The sequence below is a fragment of the Lissotriton helveticus genome, chromosome 12 (assembly GCF_964261635.1).
Source record: "Lissotriton helveticus chromosome 12, aLisHel1.1, whole genome shotgun sequence".
NCBI classification, from domain to species: Eukaryota; Metazoa; Chordata; class Amphibia; order Caudata; family Salamandridae; genus Lissotriton; species Lissotriton helveticus.
In genome coordinates, this window is record NC_136073.1 from 276,718,046 (window position 1) to 276,738,623 (window position 20,578).

The 20,578-nt window shown below is 46.6% G+C and overlaps 1 protein-coding gene across 4 annotated transcripts in view; it reads left to right on the forward strand.

Annotated features, from left to right (window-relative positions):
* Positions 1–20,075, forward strand: part of LOC144798412 (uncharacterized) — a 267,605-nt gene extending 247,530 nt beyond the window's left edge. For all 4 annotated transcript variants that reach the window (XM_078669279.1, XM_078669277.1, XM_078669276.1 and 1 more), the window contains 2 exons: positions 15,866–15,980; positions 16,115–20,075. In XM_078669279.1, the coding sequence (XP_078525405.1) occupies positions 15,866–15,980; positions 16,115–19,302 (3,303 nt within the window). In that variant the 3' untranslated portion in view covers positions 19,303–20,075. The remainder of the gene's footprint in view (positions 1–15,865; positions 15,981–16,114) is intronic.
* Positions 20,076–20,578: the final 503 nt, after the last annotated feature.

Genomic DNA, 20,578 nt, shown 5'->3' on the forward strand with positions numbered 1-20,578 from the left:
GAATTTGTCTAGAGAATCCTGTATATGGGGCCATTTTACCCTCCGCCTGTTGTTGTGGAGCAGGAGAGGTTGCTTAGTGGTAGGGGCAATTCAGAATTGTTCACCAGGCCCCAGCTTCCTGGCTTAAGTGTCATAACTAGAGCGTTGTGATCACTATCTCTCCATCTAACAATCTGGAAATCATGGACCCTGTCCCAGGACCGACATTCGACCATGATATAATCTATGGTCGAAGTATGCCCTTCTCTATTGAACGTGGGTAGACCCAGACAGTCTGATTTAAATCTCCCGTTGCAGGCCCTCAAGGAAAAGGAGAGTGTGAAGGAATTAATTTGGAGGACCAACGGTGTCCACGCTCTAACAGGTGGAATTTGTGGTTCCAAGATGTTCCAATGCTGGTTCCCACTGCCCTCTTCACCCTCTGTGCTCAGATTATTAAGGGGTTCGTACTGGCAATTGAAATCACCCCCAACTATTAGAATATTCTCGGGATCCAGAGTTGGTAAGTAGTTACCAAGATTTTCAACAGTTGTAGACTCTAGCCCGCTCTGTGTCGGCCTTGAGTAAACATTAATTAGGGCGATTCGTTTGTTAGGAGGCAAGGTTAGAAGGACGCATTGTATATCCATTGAGTTAGTGGGCAGATGCTCTGCTGTTGCACTTAGGTGCGTACCCACCCAAATACTAAAGCCTCCCGGAGGTCTACCCGTGCCCTTCTTTGTGGCCAATATATCAAAAATTGCATAGCCAATTTGTTTATTACTTTCTAGAGCCTAGGTTTCCTGGAATAGACAGATGTCATGTTTTCCTATAAACTTGTCCCAGGCAGGACACAGCACTTTATTTTTAATCCCTGCCAGGTTCCATGAAAGGATTTGGATATTGCCTTTTGCCTCTCGCAGTCCATCCCCATTGCCTTACCCCAAATTTAAGTCTGCTGGCACTGCGGTCCCCTCCTCTATTTGGACTCTTTCACTAGACCTCCCCTCCTCCATATTCGTTTTCAAGCTACCTAGGACCTCCTGCCTTGCTGGAGACATCACCCCATCTGGTTCTCTTGCATACTTACTCCTAGTACTTAGCCTATCACTACTCCTACTTCTAGTTGCTGCCCCCTTGTTCTCGCTACTCTGCAAACCATACTGTGTATCAGGGCAGTCAACTCCTGCTGGGCAACAGTGAACTTCGTCAGTATCCTTTCTAGCGGGACTGACAGGTGTTGTCGGGCTACGCCTCAACCGTCAATCTACAAGGTCCAAGATGCTGAATCGATTGTCATGATGGAACATGGCCAAATCTGTCATACGGTTCTGGGGCCCCATCCCTGTATCGCTCCCTGCCTGCGCATAGTGGTAAAAGTTGTCCCCAGCCACCCACGGTTGCCTTCTACAGACAATGTCAGAATTAGCAAAGGTAGGTGCAACCGGGTAAAAATAGGTCAAGGGAAGAGATTGTATCTGTGTAGCGGAACTTCCAATCGCCCAATTACAAATGTGTTCTACGGCACTTCTGTCCCTAAAATTAATAACTACACTATCACCCTGGATTTTTTTCGCCGGTGAACCTACCCAAACTACACGTCTAGCAAAGAGGATTTCACCTGAGACTTGGTTTGGAAGGGGCCTATTTTGTCTAAGCCAGTGAATGCATTTGTTTTTAAGGTCACTATATGTTTCCTTTTTCCCTTGTTTCAGTTCTGGGACCCCTACTAGGACAACCACATATGGCGTGGACTCTGGGGGGGAGGTCTAAGCGTGGTAGCACATTCGGGTCATCTAAAATATTTGCAGAATTTGCTAGGTTGTTAATTCTTCCCTCACCTCTATCCACCCCCTGCTCTTTTTAGAGTTTCCCCACCGTTGGGCGAGTCATTGCTCCCCAATCGGTCTTGGTTTAGGGGTTGTGATGATGGTATTTCCACTGTAGCATTACAGACCTGTGTTATTGCAGGGTTAGAAACGACGTTAGTTAACCTTGAGCGCCCCTCCGTGATTTCCGACCCACATTCAACCCGCGTTCCGCCCTCAGCCTGCACAGTAGTAAAGAGTGTTTCCAGGTGGGTAAGCCTAGCTTCTATAGAGTTCAGTCTTTCATATATGGGCAAACAGGTCTCAGTAAAAACAAGTTCCAGTTTACCCCAAAAATCTTCTCCTAGATCAGTTGGAGCCGTTTCTCCAGTGCCGGGTGTTATCTTGGGTCTGTGCACAGGTGACTGAGAAGACTCCGGACTAGATGTAACCCTTGGTCGTTGATCTGGCTCCCGGTTCTCGTGCACTTGGGTTTTTGCCTTCTTATTCTAATTCTTAGTTATAACCCCACCACGCTTTCTTTTGACTGCAGGGTCTGGGGCCGGGTGCGTGGGCCCCAATTTAGCGCTGAAGCAGACCAAGTTCTCAAACACAGTTTCACTATTCCCGGTGTTTCATGAATAACTGGAGAGATAGGTAGACCAATTGCAACAGTGTTCGTGATCGCAGGGGCACTAGACATACTGTCCGGTACTATCAGTGGTTTCATGTCCTCTCCTTCATGTCCAGGTGTTGTAGACGCAATCTCTATCGTCTGTGAGGTCACCGGTGACGATGCTCGAGCTATCCCACCCAATGATGACCGTTTGTGAAGAAGTGGTTCTAGGGATAACCTTTTTTGTGTTAACTCGATCTCGTGTGACAGCAATTTAGATGCTCTAAGTAAAAATTGATCCAATGTACCCACAATTGTTCCTCCAGATAGGGATTTCCTCCCCTTTCCCGCCTTGACTGTGTCCATGTCTGCCTACAGGTGGTACATAAGTGCAAATATTTAAAGAAGCAGAAATGGAGGCAGACACTTGGGATCACTGACCTTTTATAGTGTGTTGATGGCGGGATCAAAGGGGGTGGCCCAGACCCGTCCTCAGACGTTCTCAGACGGGCTCGGACGGGCCCGTCCTTGGCCCGGGCTTCGCCCGGCTCGTCCCGCGCCGCGGAGGGCTGTGGTGGCTATATGCGCCTCCTGGCGCTGCTGCCGGCGTCGTTTGAGTGCGCCGCGCCGCTGAGGCTGCTGGGGATTGTGGTCCCGGGGCGGCAGCGGCGCTGCTGGTGGCGTCTTGTGACTCCTGGCGGTGTTGGTGGCAAGGTAACCCCCCGCAGTACTTTCCGTGGTACAATGGCTCTTGGCGGCGTCGGCAGGGTTTTAAAGTGCTCCCTCCTGCTGCAATGCTCCCCATTACCCATAATGGTTTACAACTATTACAACGAAACTTTTACCACGCAGTGCTGTTACAACGCAGGTTTTACTACGCATACCATTACAACGCATTACACTGGGGGGCGCTCTAGGATAGGGAATAAGTTTAATTTACTATCCAACACCTTCCCTACTATCCACGGGGACTGGAGTTGGAATAGTAAATTAAACTATTCACTATCCAGCACCCCCAAGTGTAATGCGTTGTAATGGTATGCGTAGTAAAACCTGCGTTGTAACAGCATGCGTGGTAAAAGCATGCGTTGTAACGTCATACATTCACCCATAATATCCGTAGCCTCTAAACCAATGTTTTCGCATATTATATACCTCTTATTGAGCGCGATATCTACGGAGATTGTCTCATGCAATTTTTCTGGATTATTAGCTTTTGTACAATTGTTTCACTTCACTGCAGTGCATGCCTTATTATATACCATTCTTAAACTTTCACCACAGCCACAGCTCAATTTCTTTCTCATACCAGTTAAGCCTCAGTCAGCTGGGCTCCTATGTCGTCTTGGAGCCATCAGGGCCCTCCCCTTTTGTCCATCTGTTATTTGTGGTGCATTGTCTTGATAGCAGCTGTAATCCTATCAATTATTTGATGCTCCTTTTCTGTCTCTTGTACTATTTTAACTAACTAAGCTAACTTTAGTGCTCTCAGGAGGTATTGTGGGGATTGGGTGGGAGCGGCACAAGGTAGTGTTAATGCACATACCACAGGACATACACCAGTCACTTCCACTTTCCTTCCTGGGGCCGCCTGCCTCACTTTCTGTCTGTAGCTGCCGCCATCTTGTACTTCTTCAGAATGCATCTCCTGGGGGACACCACCTTTTCCGAGTTCTCAGGTTCCTCTTGCTGCAATGGCCCTTATCAGCAGTCTCTTGGTAACTCCATCCAGGAAGCTCACTTCCTTGTGCCCACCAGTGACTAAGCTGCAGTGAGATTTGTTATTTCTGTCAGGTGCTTCCAGTACTCTAGCCAACATCTTGAATCCGGTCGACTTGTGCACTCCGCTCTTCTCCAGTCATAATCCAAAAAACAGATGAGGTCAGCAGGAATCTCCCTAAAGAGACTACTAGCTCATTTGCCACTAGCTCTGCAACCCCCAAAGCTGAGCCTGATATGGCCAGGCCCATGAAGGCTCCTTTGCTGTGTACAGCCAACTTATTTGCTATACAGCTCATATGCCTAAGTTGAGCTCTTATGACCTGGCATAGCCTTATATGCTCAGTACCACTGCTTATACGTAGTACATCATCCTGTGCCAAGTGCAGGAGATTGTATCTCTTTATCCAGTATTATGGGTGTCTTTCATAGATTCACATGCCTGAATCATTCCCCGTCGTCGAGATGGGAGCCCCGGTAATAGAAAAGTAATGTCCTATAGACATACATAGAGAAAAATAGGCCTAAGGGCCTTGCCTTAGTAGCCTATCTATGTCCTTTTGTAAAAAGGACCAAATTCCTAAAGGTAGCCAATCAGCTACCACCTCCCTCTAGAACCTTCCTGCCAGGAGCCTCAGTCTCTCAGATTTTCTACCGCACGTTGTGCTAGGGAGTCCCCACCTGAGCTCTCCTCAGGTTTCTTCAATTTCTCTCCTTTTCTTCAAAAAACTTGGATTATACTTCAACTATGACTGAACAACAGAAAAAAGGACTCTTTAGAGCCTGTTCTTCTTGTGGCAAGAAGAGACTGCACGTCGACGACAAGCATTAGACTTGCCTCTACTGCCTCTACCCTGACCATACAGCAAAAGACTGCAGGGTATGTAGAACATTCTCTACCAAAACACTTAAGGACAGAGAAGGAAGACTGCTCCTCTGGTTAAACAGACTCAAAACCAGAGATGATGAGGTGCTCTCCTCGGAGGGCAGTGAAATGGCTTCAGTTTCTTCGAAACTGTCCTTGAAAAGGCCAAGGGAGGCTTCCCCTGGCCATTCAGACGTCCCTCACAAAAAGACTGCTTCAAAGTCTTCTGAGGCAAGATCGGACACGTCTGTGAAGGATGCTGCAACCTTCAGAAAGCCATCGCAGTCCTCGTCGACTACTTCCACGACGTTCTCTTCAAGAAAAACGAACTATGTCTCCACATCGACGACGACAGTTTCGACGACGGTGGCATCGTCAGCCTTGACTTCAACGACGACGACCACCCACTCGTCGACGATGGGTAAGCCAATATCGTCGATTGTACTTATTAAAAAGCAGCAGTCGTTTGTCAAAACTCCGTCGTCATCACTGTCGACGTCGACAAAACAAAAGACACCTACATAGTCGACGAGAATTCAGTCGACGCCAACCGCATCGTCGACGAAGACACCGACGACGGTAGGAGCACCGTCGACGACAAATGCACCGTCGACGACTACTACGCCGCCGACGACGAAAGTGCCGTCGACGGCCACATCGACGACGGCGAAAGTACCGTCGACGACCACATCGACGACGGCGAAGGCACCGTCGACGACCACGTCGACGAAGGCTTTGTCGACGGCCGCACCGTCGACGGCCGCTCCGTCGACGACAGCTTCATCGGCGAAGGAACAGTCGACGCTTGAAAAACGATCGACGTCGATACCGTCGACGACACCAACGACGACCTCGTCGACGACGACGACATCGTCGACGCCATGGAAAAAAGCGGAGTTAGTTCCATCAAAAAAGGTCACCAAACTCCCTATTACGCCCGATTTAACATCACCCAGTAGGGTTCAAACACTGCTCCCTTCTCGCATACTACAAGATGACGAATCGGATGATGAACAATTCGAACAAGCTACTAGTCCGTCAGATCTCAATGTCAAATGCCAGAGTACTGACGATGACGGAGATGATGTTATTTTTACAGAGGCAACTGTTCAGGCTCAAGTACATACTCGAGTCACTCCAATGATCGTCTTGCCGGCTGAGATAGTCACTGATCTTCAATTCTTGATCACAGACTACAAAAAACGATTCCCAGAATCGTCAGCGACCCCTTCAAAAGACAACTCTCAGGAATCTTCAATGCCGCAAAGATCACCAAGGACAAGACCAACGCCTTTGGTTATTCCTCAAGATAGTGAACAGGTTCACAACATCCAATCCTCTGATGAGGACGACGAACCTCCTGAGGAAGGTGAGGTTAGAGATGACCTCTCTCAAAACAGAGATGACGAAGATTACGTTGCACATTCTCCGGCCACACCGGAACCCAGCACGTCAGACTCTCCACCAGTGGATATCGGCGGATTCCACAATTTAATAGAGAGAGCGGCCACTAGATTTCACATGACAATGGAAACAAAAGTAACGGATTGTTTCTTATATGACTTTAAAGATCCTATAAAGAAAGAGGCAAGGTCCATTCCCATAATAGATCACATCTTGGAACAGGGTCTACAGCTCATGCAAACACCTGCATCTGTTTCAATAGTGGTACCTAGACTGGATAAAAAGTATAGGGCTCCGTCAACGGCACCCACTTGCTTTAATTCACATCCTAAACCAGATTCGGTCGTCACTCAAGCCGCCCAGAAGAACTCCAGAAACCCATCCTCGCCACTGTCAGCACCACCAGACAAGGAGGGCAGGAAATTAGATGGCATAGGCAAACGCTTCTCCACAACGTCAGCCATGACGGTCAAAGTGGCCAACGCCATTGCTCTGCTAGGCAGTTACAATAGACAATTATGGGAAGATATCGCTCCATATCTAACGCATGTACCTGACAACTTGAAGGATGAGGTCCAGGCACTCCTTCATGAAGGTCAAATGTCAGCATCGGAAATCATAGATTCAGCTGTCGATGTCGCCATGACAGGCTTCAGACAGCTGGCAGGCGCCGCAGTTCTGCGCAGACAAGGATGGCTCAAGGCGACATCCTTCAGACAAGAGGTACAAACCAAAGTTGTAGATATGCCCTATGGCGGATAACAACTATTTGGAGCAAAAATAGATGAAGCCTTGCAGACGATCAAGAAAGACACCGACACTGCAAGGGCTCTCGGGACTTTACAATTCAGAAACCAGTCCTTTCGAGGGCACAGAGGAAGAGGACAATCCACATACAGAGGATCCTATCAAGGAAAATCCACATACTCATACAATCAAAATCGCTCACAATATCAGCAGCGACAGCAACAACAAGGTCGTCAGACCTCCTACGGGAGATCGAACTTCAGGGGCAAATCTCAAAAGAAAACGGCTGGCGGAAGACAATGACCATTTCCCGCAGCCAGTCCCCCCACCGTCCTGTCCGCTCAAAATTGGAGGCAAATTGACACATTTCCTCCACAATTGGAAATCGATTACGACAGATCGGTGGGTACTACAATTAATCCAGCACGGTCACACCTTGGAATTCAACTCCATCCCACCGTTAACTCCTCCTCACAAACATCATCACAAACACCTTCGTATGTTACTCAAGGAAATCTCTTCCATGATAAAAAAGGGAGCAATAGAGCGAGTCCCATCAGCTCAAAAGGGAAAGGGATTTTATTCCCGCTCTTCTTTTTAATCCAGCAGAAAAAGAAGAAATGGAGGCCCATTCTAGATCTCAGGGTGCTCAATGCCTTCCTGAAAAGCCAATCGTTTCGAATGGTGACTATCCAGGAAATCTTAGGTTCCCTAGAGGAAGGAGACTTTATGACATCTTTGGACCTGCAAAATGCATATTACCATGTCCCAATACACAAACGACACAAAAAATTCCTACGATTCGAAGTAGCAGGTCTCCACTACCAATTCTGTATACTCCCATTCGGCCTCAAATCAGCGCCACGCATTTTTACAAAGTGCCTGGCTCCTGTGGCAGCTTTCCTGAGACAACAAAATCACCAGGTCTTCCCCTACCTGGACGACTGGCTGGTGAAAGCACCGTCTCTCACAGACGCGCAGCTGTCTTCCAACGCCTGTCTCGATATTTTCCGGAACCTAGGTTTGACTCTCAACTTCGAGAAATCTACTTTACAACCCACCAGGATCATAACATTCCTGGGGGCCACTATAAACACCATTTCCTCCAAAGCCTTCCCATCTCAAGAACGAAAACACAAACTGATGACTCTTGCTACCGCAGTATCTTCAAAACAAACCATCAAAGTACGGATTTTCAAATCTCTTCTAGGGATGATGTCTTCCTGCATACTGCTCATCCCTCACTGTCGGCTCAGAATGCGCCCCCTTCAGGAGGCCCTGATTAAACAGTGGACCCAATGTACAGATTCCTTCGAGGATCACATAGTCATCACTCGACAAATATCCGAGACGCTGGATTGGTGGATGAAGAACAAGAACCTATCCAAAGGTCTCACGTTCTTGTTACCAGAAACTCCACACGTCATAACAACGGACGCATCTCTCGAAGGATGGGGTGCAGTCCTTCAAGACTTACAAATCAGCGGCAGATGGTCAGAGCAAGAGAAGGCTCTGCATATCAACCTCCTAGAACTACGAGCAGTCCTTCACTCTCTACAGGCATTCCTCCCTCGCATCAAAAACTCAGCAGTGCTTGTGAGGACGGACAACACGACCACAATGCACTACTTAAACAAGCAGGGAGGGACATGCTCGCTGACACTGTCTCGCGAATCACAAAAAATTTGGAACTGGCTACTGCTCAACAACATCACATTAACATCGGAGTATGTCCCAGGAAAAGACAACGTCATAGCAGACGCTCTCAGCAGACAGAGGTCACTGTCCCACGAATGGGAACTGGACCAACAAGTTCTAGACAACATCTTCTCGACATGGGGAAAACCGCAAATAGACCTCTTCGCCACCAGGGAGAACAACAAATGCCACAGCTTTGCAAGTTGGCATCCCCAACAGAGGTCATTAGGAAATGCATTTTCCATCGCATGGCGCAACGTGTTTGCGTACGCATTTCCGCCATTTCCCCTGATAAGCAGAGTCATCCGGAAAATGAAAATGGAACATTGCACATTGATTCTCATTGCCCCATACTGGCCGAGACAACATTGGTTCGCGGACCTCCGTCACCTCTCAGTCCGACCATCAATCCAACTGCATCAACATCCCTCTCTACTCTCGATGTCCAACGGCCAGATACTCCACCCGAATCTGAAATCTCTCAGATTATCGGCCTGGCTCCTGAGTACCGAGAATTCTGTCACCTACGCATCCCGCAGGAGTGCAAGGAAGTCCTAGCTAAAGCAAGAGCAGTTAGCACGAACAAAACTTATTCCTTGAAATGGAAACGCTTTTGTATTTGGTGTAAAGACAACAATATACATCCTTTCAGGATCACTCCAGAGCAGATACTGCCTTATCTACTACATCTGGCCCAAGCAGGACTTGCGCATGCTTCCATCAGGGTACATCTGGCAGCAATCTCACGCTTCACAAGGACTTCAAAAGGTCCTTCCCTATGGTCCAACAGACTGATAAAACAGTTTCTTAAAGGGCTTTACAGATCTTTCCCTAGACCAAGACGAATACCACCAACGTGGCATCTGAATATTGTACTCAATCAATTGATGAAGCATCCATTTGAACCTATCCATAGGGCTGATATCAAATACCTTTCATGGAAAACTGCACTTCTTTTAGCTTTAACGTCAGCCAGAAGAGTCAGTGAGTTACAAGCGCTTTCAATACAGGATCCTTTCATGCAATTTAGAGAGGACAGAGTAATTTTAAGAACCAACCCCCGTTTCATTCCTAAAGTCCCCTCGGACTTCCATCTCAATGAACCGCTTGTGCTTCGCTCATTCTTCCCGAACCCAAGCACGGTGGCTGAAAGATCTCTTCACTCTTTGGACTTTAAGAGATGTCTAAAATTTTACCTGGACAAAACGAAAGATCTCAGAAAAACAAAACAACTTTTCGTCGCCTTCAGCAGGCCTAGAAAAGGCATGCCACTCTCCAAACAAACCATTTCCAGATGGATATCGGCAGCAATTGCATTTTGTCATGACAAAGCCGGACGTCCATTACATTCCACAGTCCGAGCACATTCCACGAGAGCTGTGTCCACATCGGCAGCACTATTCGCTGGAGTACCGATTCTGGACATCTGCAGAGCGGCCACCTGGAAATCGCCGCATACCTTTACCAGACACTACTGCCTGGACACGGAACTGATGCAGGATGCAGCTGTGGGCCAAGCTGTACTTCGCCATCTATTCCAGTAAGATGAGCCTTACTACTTCCCACCGTCCTGCAATGGTATGCACATTTCTTTACTTTACTCTTTATATTACTGATGGTATCTAGTCACATGATATGTATTATCTCAGACTGTTATATTCCATCGCATATGTGCATAATGTATTGCTTGCTATTCTGATTCAGGCATGTGAATCTATGAAAGACACCCATAATACTGGATAAGAAATGCGTTACTTACCTGTAACAGCAGTTATCCAGTATTGGTGTCTTTCATAGATTCACATGCAACCCTCCCACCTCCCCAGGAAGGGCTCATCTCTCACTACAGAGCATATGTTACGTCTACCTAGCTTGGTGCGTACGAAAATCTGAGAGACTGAGGCTCCTGGCAGGAAGGTTCTAGAGGGAGGTGGTAGCTGATTGGCTACCTTTAGGAATTTGGTCCTTTTTACAAAAGGACATAGATAGGCTACTAAGGCAAGGCCCTTAGGCCTATTTTTCTCTATGTATGTCTATAGGACATTACTTTTCTATTACCGGGGCTCCCATCTCGACGACGGGGAATGATTCAGGCATGTGAATCTATGAAAGACACCAATACTGGATAACTGCTGTTACATGTAAGTAACGCATTTCTTAACCAACATTTGGCCACTGTAATAGTGTCTTTGTTGTAGGTAATTAACTTTTGTGTCTATTTATGCAAGTCCACGGTTCTGCCAGAGGAGCTGTTTCATAGATTTGCCTCCAAGTGAACTGTAATCAGTCCCCTCCGCTGTTCAAACTGTTTGATACAACTTTAAGTCAATTGTTCATTCTTAATCTCAGAAAAAGAGACTCACCTTGCCTTAATAAAGTAATTCCTTGGTTATTTGCCCACTTTAGATTTGAGTTTTTAACAATCCAAAACGGCTCGGCCTCCCGGACTTGTGCACGCTAGGCACATATACCATCATTTACCTACACCCAACTGTTTGGTTATGACTCATGTTTTTCAGGTCTATTCTGTGTATTAACAGCAGTGTATATTGGACACAACTTTATTGTTTCTACGTCGGATGGGGACAGACCTTGATCTTCATAATATTTGATATATACTGAGTTGTAATACGGCCAGGGTGGAGGCGTATGCTGTATGTTGCTGGTATTCCAGGCTCCCCATTGGCATGGTGGAGTGGGTTAACTGATGTCAGTACCATGTATGTACCTTTGGATTTCTGAAAAACCTAATAAACATATATTTTTTTTAAAAACAGAAGTTCGTGTTCTGAATTATCTCTACAGCACGTCCTTCATCTCTGCTGAAATCTCTTTAGGCTTATGTGGACATTTATAGGGAGAGAGAGATATGGAATGACTGGGGCAAATGGCAGATTTCAGTGGTTACTCTGTCTTTCAGCCGGTATATATAAAAAGTTTGTTTATCGCCATGTCAGAGCAAAGAATATTTCTTTGTATAGGTAGTGTTTTAATTGGACAAATAAATTACAGGTTCTATAGGGCCTTAGTTTTGTTACTACACAGACCTTTTTAGGTTTCGTCTGCATAGCTCTTGCGGGAATCTCTTGTAAAAAAGAAAAAGCTTAACAAGGGCTTACTCCTGATTGGCTCCATCATCACTCTTGTTTCCTTGCTTTTTTCTAGCATCCATCTTCTCGGATTAGATCCATCTTGATCAGGGCCTGGCCAAGACCAGGCCCTGATCAAATCCCTGTACAATTATAAAGCTGGAAGAAGATCTGTGGTCGGTCAACCTGCCTTCCCTAGCCAAATGCTGTTATTTAACCGGTGCAGTCCCTACTTGATGGAGGGGTAGTATTATTCTACCATTAAACAAGAAAGGTCCTATTAGTCAACCTAGTGACTACAGGTAAATCATTTTGCTAAGATTCCATTAGTAAAATATTTACCAAGAGCATTTTGAATCATCTACAAAGCTGGGCGGGGGACAATAATATAATCCCGTTGGAGAAAGCTGGCTTTTAACCGAAGAGTTCCACCTTTGATAACATCAGTCTTGCAGGTGATTTTAGAGAAAGATATGCTATCACAGGGTATGTCTGTCAACATGCCTATATTCATTTTTCAACCACGTTAAACCGCGGATACAGACCTACCCTATGGCGAAAGCTCCGAGATTTCAATATACCAGAGTCCTAACTTAAAATCATAATAGCACTTCATTCCTTTACTTGGAGGTGACCGCGACCTATCCCTAAAACGTTTAACTAATAAAAGCCTAAAATAAGAATGCCTGTAAGTTCCTTTATTATTTTCATGATATATTTTCGATCCTCCTACTGCACTGAATGAAACGGAATGGGATACTCCGAAGTTAGGCCCTCACAATATAGCTTCATTATTATATGCTGATGATATTGAGATCCAAGACCTTACCCCTAAAGGTCTGCAAAAAAGGCTGGAGAATACTTGCAAAATTATACTCACAGTCATTACTTGAAAATTAACATTAAAAAAAGTAATGTAATGACTTTTCGGGAAAAGAGGTATAGAAAGAATAGGAAATACCAATTGCTCTTAGGGATTGAGGAGATGGGAGTCGTCAATACATACCCTTGCTTTGGAAACAAATTCCGCTAATTTATCGGACAAAGAGCATATTTTGCATTTCTCAAGAAAAGCGATGGCCCACGGAAATGCACTTTTACTATTATATCAGGCAATAGGTCAAAGACGTTTTTATCATTTACTCTCTGTATATAGGGCAAAGGTTCCCCCACTTTGTTATATGCTATTGAAGTTATAGACAAAAAATAGTGGAACTTCAAGCACAAAATGAAGGGAAATATATTTCGCGAAATTTGTAATTTAAATACGGTGGTCTCGATTGAAGCAATATGGCTTGAAATTGGCCTGTCAAATACTAATATAATTACGTTGGCTGCAATTCTATGCTGGGGATACCTACTTCTGCACATGAATGAGAACATTGTAATAGGTCTTCTATGTGCAGAAGCACTTGGTCAGAACATGAAGGTTAACATTCATTTTAAGAATTTTAATCAAGCACTTCTGCACTTTAAATTGAGTAAGGCTGAGTTAATGGAGAAGTCTCGCGTCCAACGTAAAAACTATTTGAAATATAGTATTATGAGTAGTTCCATAAATATGACATGTTAATCTGTTTAAGAAATACAAGATGGACCCTCATGTATTGAAGCACTGCTACAACCTTATTTAACATGGAATCTAGAACACAGAATTCAGCAATTTTTGTTACTCCTTCGCATGAATATTTGACCGCTAAAAACGGTTACAGGTGCCTAAAGTGGTTTACTTCCTGAGGACAGAATTTGTGTTTTATGTAAGGACTCTATACAACATTTTACCCATGTGTTATTTGTTGGTCCCTTACTGCACTTCAACCGTTGTCTTCTTTTTTCGCCACTGAAGCACGTCAATTAGTACCTAATCTTTTGAATGAAATTATGTGTTTTAAAATTGTAACTTTAAAAAAAAGTTTTTAAAGCTTCTATGGAGTATAACTCTTTACAATTTGTAATGTAGATCTCATTGTAGATCTAAATCCTAATGAAAATTAAATAGTAATTGAAATATATTTAACTAGAGACACTGTCATAACCTCCTCTTTGCCTTGGCTTCCTCCTGGGGCTCCATGTGTGTCCCTGCGATGGAGCACTGACCAAGTACCGCTTCCTGTCTGCCGCCAGTGTTGTTTAACCTGCCGCAGGCTCCTGCAGGTACTCTTTTTTTATGCACTGTTATAGAATGCATGTATCTGCAGTCCCTTTCCCTTATCCCTTCCTCTTCCCGCTGCTCCCTCCCTCGTGTTGCTTACCCTTTACCCTCCTCCTGCTGTTCATTCTTTCTTCCCTCCATACTCCCACTGTCTGTTGTTTCATCTCCACCCCCTGCTGTGTCCCCACCCTTGACCCTCCTCCTTATGTCTGTTCTCCACCCCTAATCTCCTCCTGTTGTCTGTTCCACACCCCGGCCTTCCTCCTGCTGTCTGTTCCACACCCCTGCCCTCCTCCTATTGTCCGTTCCCCATCTCACCCTCTTCCTGTTGTCTGTTCCCTACCCCACCCTTCTTCCGTTGTCCGTTCCCTACCCCGCCCTCCTACCATTGTTTGTCAACCAATACCGTTGTCTCTTCCCTACCCCACACTCCTACCATGGTTTGTCAACTAACCACCCACCCACCTGCCGTTGTCTGTTCCCTACCCACCCTCCTACTATTGTTTGTCAACCAACCACCCTCCTCCCATTGTCTGTTCCCCATCCCGCCCTCATCCCGTTGTCCGTTCCCTACCCCACCTTCCTACCATTGTTTGTCAACCAACCACCCACCCACCTGCCGTTGTCTGTACCCTACCCCACCCTCCTACTATTGTTTGTCAACCAACCACCCTCCTCCCGTTGTCTCTTCCCTACCCCACCTTCCTACCATTGTTTGTCACCCACCCACCTCCCATTGTCTGTTCCCTACCCCACCCTCCTACCATTGTTTGTCAACCAACCACCCACCCACCTGGCATTGTCTGTTCCCTACCCCCACCCTCCAACCGTTGTTTGTCAACCACCCACCCTCCTCCCATTGTTCGTTTCCCATCCCCCGCCCCACTCCCCCCGGTGTTCGTTCCCTTCGCCTCGCCTTCCTCACATTGTTTGTTCCCCACTCCCCTGCCCTCACCCCGCTGTCCGTTCCCAAACCCCCCACCCTCCTTCTGCAGTCTCTTCCCCAAACCGCAGCTTGTTCCCCAGCCTCCTCCCACTGTCCGTTCCCCTGACCCACCCTCCTCCTGCTGTCTGTTTCCCAGCCCCCTCCCTCCTTCTGCTGTTCGTTCCCCACCCCCACCACTACACTCCTCCCGCTGACTGTTCCCCACCCTCCTTGTTAATTACCCACCCTCCTTCTGCTATCAATCCCTACATCCCCACTCCTCCATCTTTGTCTGTTCACAAGCCCGCCCTCCTCCCACTGCCCCTTTCCCACCCCGCCCTCCTCCCACTGTCTATTTTCCACCTCCACCCACCGTCACAGCCGCCCAAACTCCCACCATCATCCTGCTGTCCGTTACTCAACCCCCTCCCTCTTCCTGCTGTCTGTCCCCTACCCCCTCCTTCATCCCGCTAACCGTTCCTCAACCCCAGCCCTCCTCACGCTGTCCGTGTCCCACCCCGACCCTCCTCCCTCTGGCCATTCCCCAGCCCTCCTCTCACTGACAAAGCCAATAGATCTTGCATGAACAAAACCTATTGGCTTTGTCATTGCTTTGCTGTCGGATTATGGGGTTAGTAGTGATATTTACAATGTGGATTACAGGCACAAGTAGGGTAGATTACTTTGACTTGGTTATATATGCTGTTTACAATCTCTGTCATTAACCACCTGAGCTTCTACATTCTGGGTAACCTGTATATAATTTTTACCTTTAGATGTCCTTTCATATAAAGCATCAGAGTGACCAGGTTTGTAGGTAAAAGTCATATTAATAGGTTATCTTTTCCCCGTCATTTTTACAGGTCCCTTCTAATGTGACAGAAGGCCCTCTGATCGAAGCAGAGCAGCCAGGCACACCTTTTGTAATAGGTGAACCCCTTGTACCTCCCCTGTCTTCAGGGACTGATGAATTAAGAGGTAGGTGAGGTTTTATGTTAGAGAAAGCCTAATCTTGGCAGGCAGGCATCTGTATGCTTTTTGAACAGTCTCTCATTAGTATGGCATAATCTGTTAATCTCTCATAACTCGTCTCTGTTTTTATTCACATGCAGAGATATCCAAAGAAAAAACACCATCGCAGGCAGGTGTGCAGGCACACCTGACCCAGAAAGTTAGCTCAGTGGAGGAGCATCTTTCCACAGCTCTTCTGGAGGGAAGCACAGGAAATAAAGGTCCAGTTGCGAGGATTGCATGTCTTCTTAGCCAGAAACTTGTATCGACTGTGGTAGCCCCTGTAGAGGAGCAATGCTGCAAGAACCTGTTTGGAGAACTAACTGCTGCAAAACAGACTGCAGTTTGTGGGCAGACATTATCAGAATGTGCCAGTAGCACCAGGGCAGAAGATGTTACTATTTTATACAGTGATCAAGAAAAAGGGAAGATTCAAAGTAGAGAAAGGGTGTTTGCACTCAGTGAAGACTCGAAGGACGAGAGCATCGTCTGTGATCAACCTGAACAAGACTGTGAGGAGATGGGACACCAAATCCTAACAGATGCTCTCTCAAGAGAGTCTTCTGTGCAGATAGAAATGGTAGCTGTGGAGAAGACCCTCCAGGAAAGCCCAAGGGAAGAGTTTTATGAACCTCAGCTTATGTCTACAAATGAGTCGGACACTCCTGAACTGCTGGCTCCCCTTGAGACGGGCAGAGGTATCTTTGACAAACTTGATGTGCATGTTCCACATGAAGATGGTTCTGATGGTGCTCTGCAGTACAGTAGAAGTGCTAAGAAGCCTTCAGGTAGCGATGTGATGGCCACCTCTGAGTTACATTTTGTGCAAGAAGTGAACAACACTAATCTTTTATCACCCCATGGCTCCTCTAACCATCTAATAGCAGGTTCCAAGGACATGTGCGAGCTCTCTGCTCCAGGCCGACCCTCTTCCCCTGACTTGTTAGGTGCAGAGAGAGCATGCCTTTCTGAGTCACTGAATCCACAGGCTGTATGCACCACTGAGATTTTGGAGGCCGGGTTGCTGGATACTATTATGGTTGGGAATCCAAGTTGGATAGCCGAGGCAACAGGAAGGGATACAGAGAGATGTGTTGTATCGACAGCCAAGAAACGTCCTGTATTTGCTGCCTTAGAGCTTGATTCCAGTCTCGAGGAGATACAAAAAGATGAAGAGGTGTGTTCTCCACCAAATCCCTTCCAATCACAGGAAATGGTCGACGAACTCAAGGGAAGCCACAGGAGAGCCTCGTTTGGCTTGGAAGCTGCCCAGCAGAGATTTACAGTACCCAAGCAATCTGCCGGAAGACAAAACATTGAAGGGACCACTGTGAAGATTGCTGTGCAGACCTCTGCCCTTACAAACAACACCTATAGGGCAGTGAACTGTAAACAGGGTTCTAAAGTAGGCCAGAACCTGGATACAGAAATCAGGATGGAGGGACGGTGTGGAGTGCCCTTGGGAGAGAAATCCTGTAGATTTACCAGTACTGTCAACACTAACATAATTTCTCGGTCTTTGGATGGCACAGGCATCCCTATAACAGAGGAGAGGGAAGATTGTAGCATATCAGAACCAAGTATTGAATGTAACTGGGTATCCAATGAGACAGTACATAGTGAGGAACAGGAACGCAGCAGTGCAATTAAGGCAAGTCGGGATAAGACACATGAAAGAGTTCAAGCAAACGTGAATAGCTTACAGCCGGCTGTCAGCAGAGCATCTGAACTGAACAGGATTACTGAGGCTCGGGCGAGATGCAGAGCATCAATACCTATTGTGAGCAATGTGGAGCAGGTAAGCACCATAGCATCAGAAACTAATGAGATGCAGACAATCAGCACAGCATCAGAACCATGTGTGATCAGTGAGGAGCAGACAATCAGCACAGCACCAGATCCAAGTGTGATCAGTGAGGAGCAAACAGTCAGTACCCCATCAGAAACAAGTGTGAGCAGTGAGGAGCAGACAACCAGCACAGCAACAGAACCAAGTATGAGCAGTGAGGAGCAAACTGTCAGCACCCCATCAGAAACAAGTGTGAGCAGTGAGGAGCTGACAATCAGCACAGCAACAGAACCAAGTGTGAGCAGTGAGGAGCTGACAATCAGCACAGCAACAGAACCAAGTGTGAGCAGTGAGGAGCTGACAATCAGCACAGCAACAGAACCAAGTGTGAGCAGTGAGGAGCTGACAATCAGCACAGCAACAGAACCAAGTGTGAGCAGTGAGGAGCAGGCAATCAGCACAGCATCAGTACCTATAATGAACACCCAGCATCCAGCAACTAACCAAGAATCAGCGGCTACCTTGAGCAGTGAGGTGCAGACTGGCAGCAGAACATCCAAAGAGAGTTCCAATTGTCTGTCGGACTTGGTCAGGTGTAACGTATGTCGTGGAGTGGGTGCAATAAAACGGGCATTAGGTGTCCAACTGCTGCGCCAGAGAAACAAAATAATTCCAGGTGCAGCAGAGGCCAGTCCACATGTGAAGGTCTTGAGAGAGCGATACCACCTTGCAACTCGCAAACGTAGAGCTAGCAAAGAGCATGAGGGAGCACCATGCTCCCTGCATGGACCTTCCACCCGACTCCAACGTACTGCCCATGCTGACCTGCGCAGTGAAGTTACCAGAGAGTATATTTCACGCACCACTGTGTGTGCACCCGCCAACCTCTTCTTGCACTGCTCCCAGTTCCAACCAAGGGTGCAGCTTGTACGCCTTTCCAACCAGAGTTTGTCAGTGCCAATTCCAGAGTCAGGCCTCGTAGACTCAGTTGCTTCTGCCGGAACCCCTGCAATGCCAGTAAATATGTTGCAGAACATGCTGCTAGACTCCTCATTGCTTAGTGACTATGCATCAAACACAGGCTCTCCAAGGACAGCCGACAGTGTGGACTCACACTTCTGCTTATATTTGCCATCTGATTCTTCAGATGCAGACAGCAATGGCACAGAATTCCACCAGTTCAACAGACAGCCAATTCACTACAGCAAGCTATCTCAGGGCTGGGAGCTCACACCACTCCACCTACTGTCTCCAAGAAAAAAAGCTCGCCCACAAGAGGAGGCTGCAACATCATCTCTTCCTGGACCCTTCATTGGGCAACACAACCGGACTAACTTTGACCTATTCAACTTACCAACACTTCGCACAATCATTGAAGCAAACTCACATCTCACGGTGTGTGTACCAGCAAGTCTTCTCTTAGGCTGTCCCCAGTTTCAGCCACTGGTGCAACTTTCTAGTGAGGATTTGTCAAATTTGTATTGTGTTTCAGGGGTGTAAGATTTGCTCACCAGGGCTGGGCAGCACATGAACTCAAATGATATATGTGAGAAGGCAGCACATAGCAAGCTGCCTGTATGAGCCTTTCTGGCATGAGCTGCTATACCAGCTCACAGGACTGCTCTCTTTCTTTGGGGTCGGAGTCCACTGACAGAAGCAGCAGTGACTAGGATTACATCCCATTCTCAAAGAAGGCAGTGAAGCTCTATCAAGGAAATGCACAGCTGCCGAAGCCAGATCGACCAATGAGAAATCTCAAATGAGATTTCATGCAAATCATTCATCAGAGCTACTTTTGCTTCATCACAACAAAGGTCTGGTCCCTAGAGCTCTGTCTAGTTTACAGAACCAGAAATATTACAACCAGATACGCTGTTGTTGCTCCATCTATTAAGGTCCGTTCCAGAGAGGAAGGCCCTTGGCCACATACTCTGAATTCATGGCTGCCCAGTACTTCATATGTTGCCAGCTGTACCGTTTTGCGCTATGAGGAAAGCATGCTGTAAATTGTATCTCTCTTCCTCTAATCTTAGTAAACCTTGAACCCATCCCTTTTGCTAGAAAATGCCACATTCTGAGAATGGGCAGTTGTGTAATCCTGTCTAGCTACAAATGGCCAACTCTCCCTCCAGTCTATTTGCATCCATGTGATTCCACACTCTCTTTGTCCAAAAAGTGTGTTATTTAATAGCTCTTATTTATTGAAATTGTCTGTGTGAAGAATGTACTATTTTTGTCTATAAAATGCAATTTGTGTGATCTGACTACAGAAAGGGAAGTTGCATGTTTCTGGGTTTGTAGAGAATGTTCCCTCTACTCAGTATGTACATTGAGTGCAAATCTAGGAAACTGAGGTATGGCATTATATACACAGTTGACCTGTCTGCATGATCTAGTTGCCTCCCGTAGGTGTCAGTGCTAGTACAGCCCATTGAGTTTCACGGCGACAGTAGGTTTCCACTTCAGTAGGAGAATGCCTTGATGGACTCTGTGGACAGAACCTGCTTCAAATGTATCTAGGATGAAACTGTAAATGGCTAAATGGATGGATGCGCGTGTCTGGAGTCTTCTTGTGCCCAATTGTTTTGTGAAGACAGTTAGTTCATTTAAAGAGTGACAGCAGAGGAAGTAGTCCCCTGGCAGACTGTCACTTAGTACCTCCAGGGGTGCTCTGCCTTGAGGGTTGCTATCTGGTTGGCTCCCTCCAGAGCTGGTGCTGAAGACTAAGGCAGGTGGGTATTAGAGCCAGTCTAATCTGATGGCAGGTTTTCCTCTG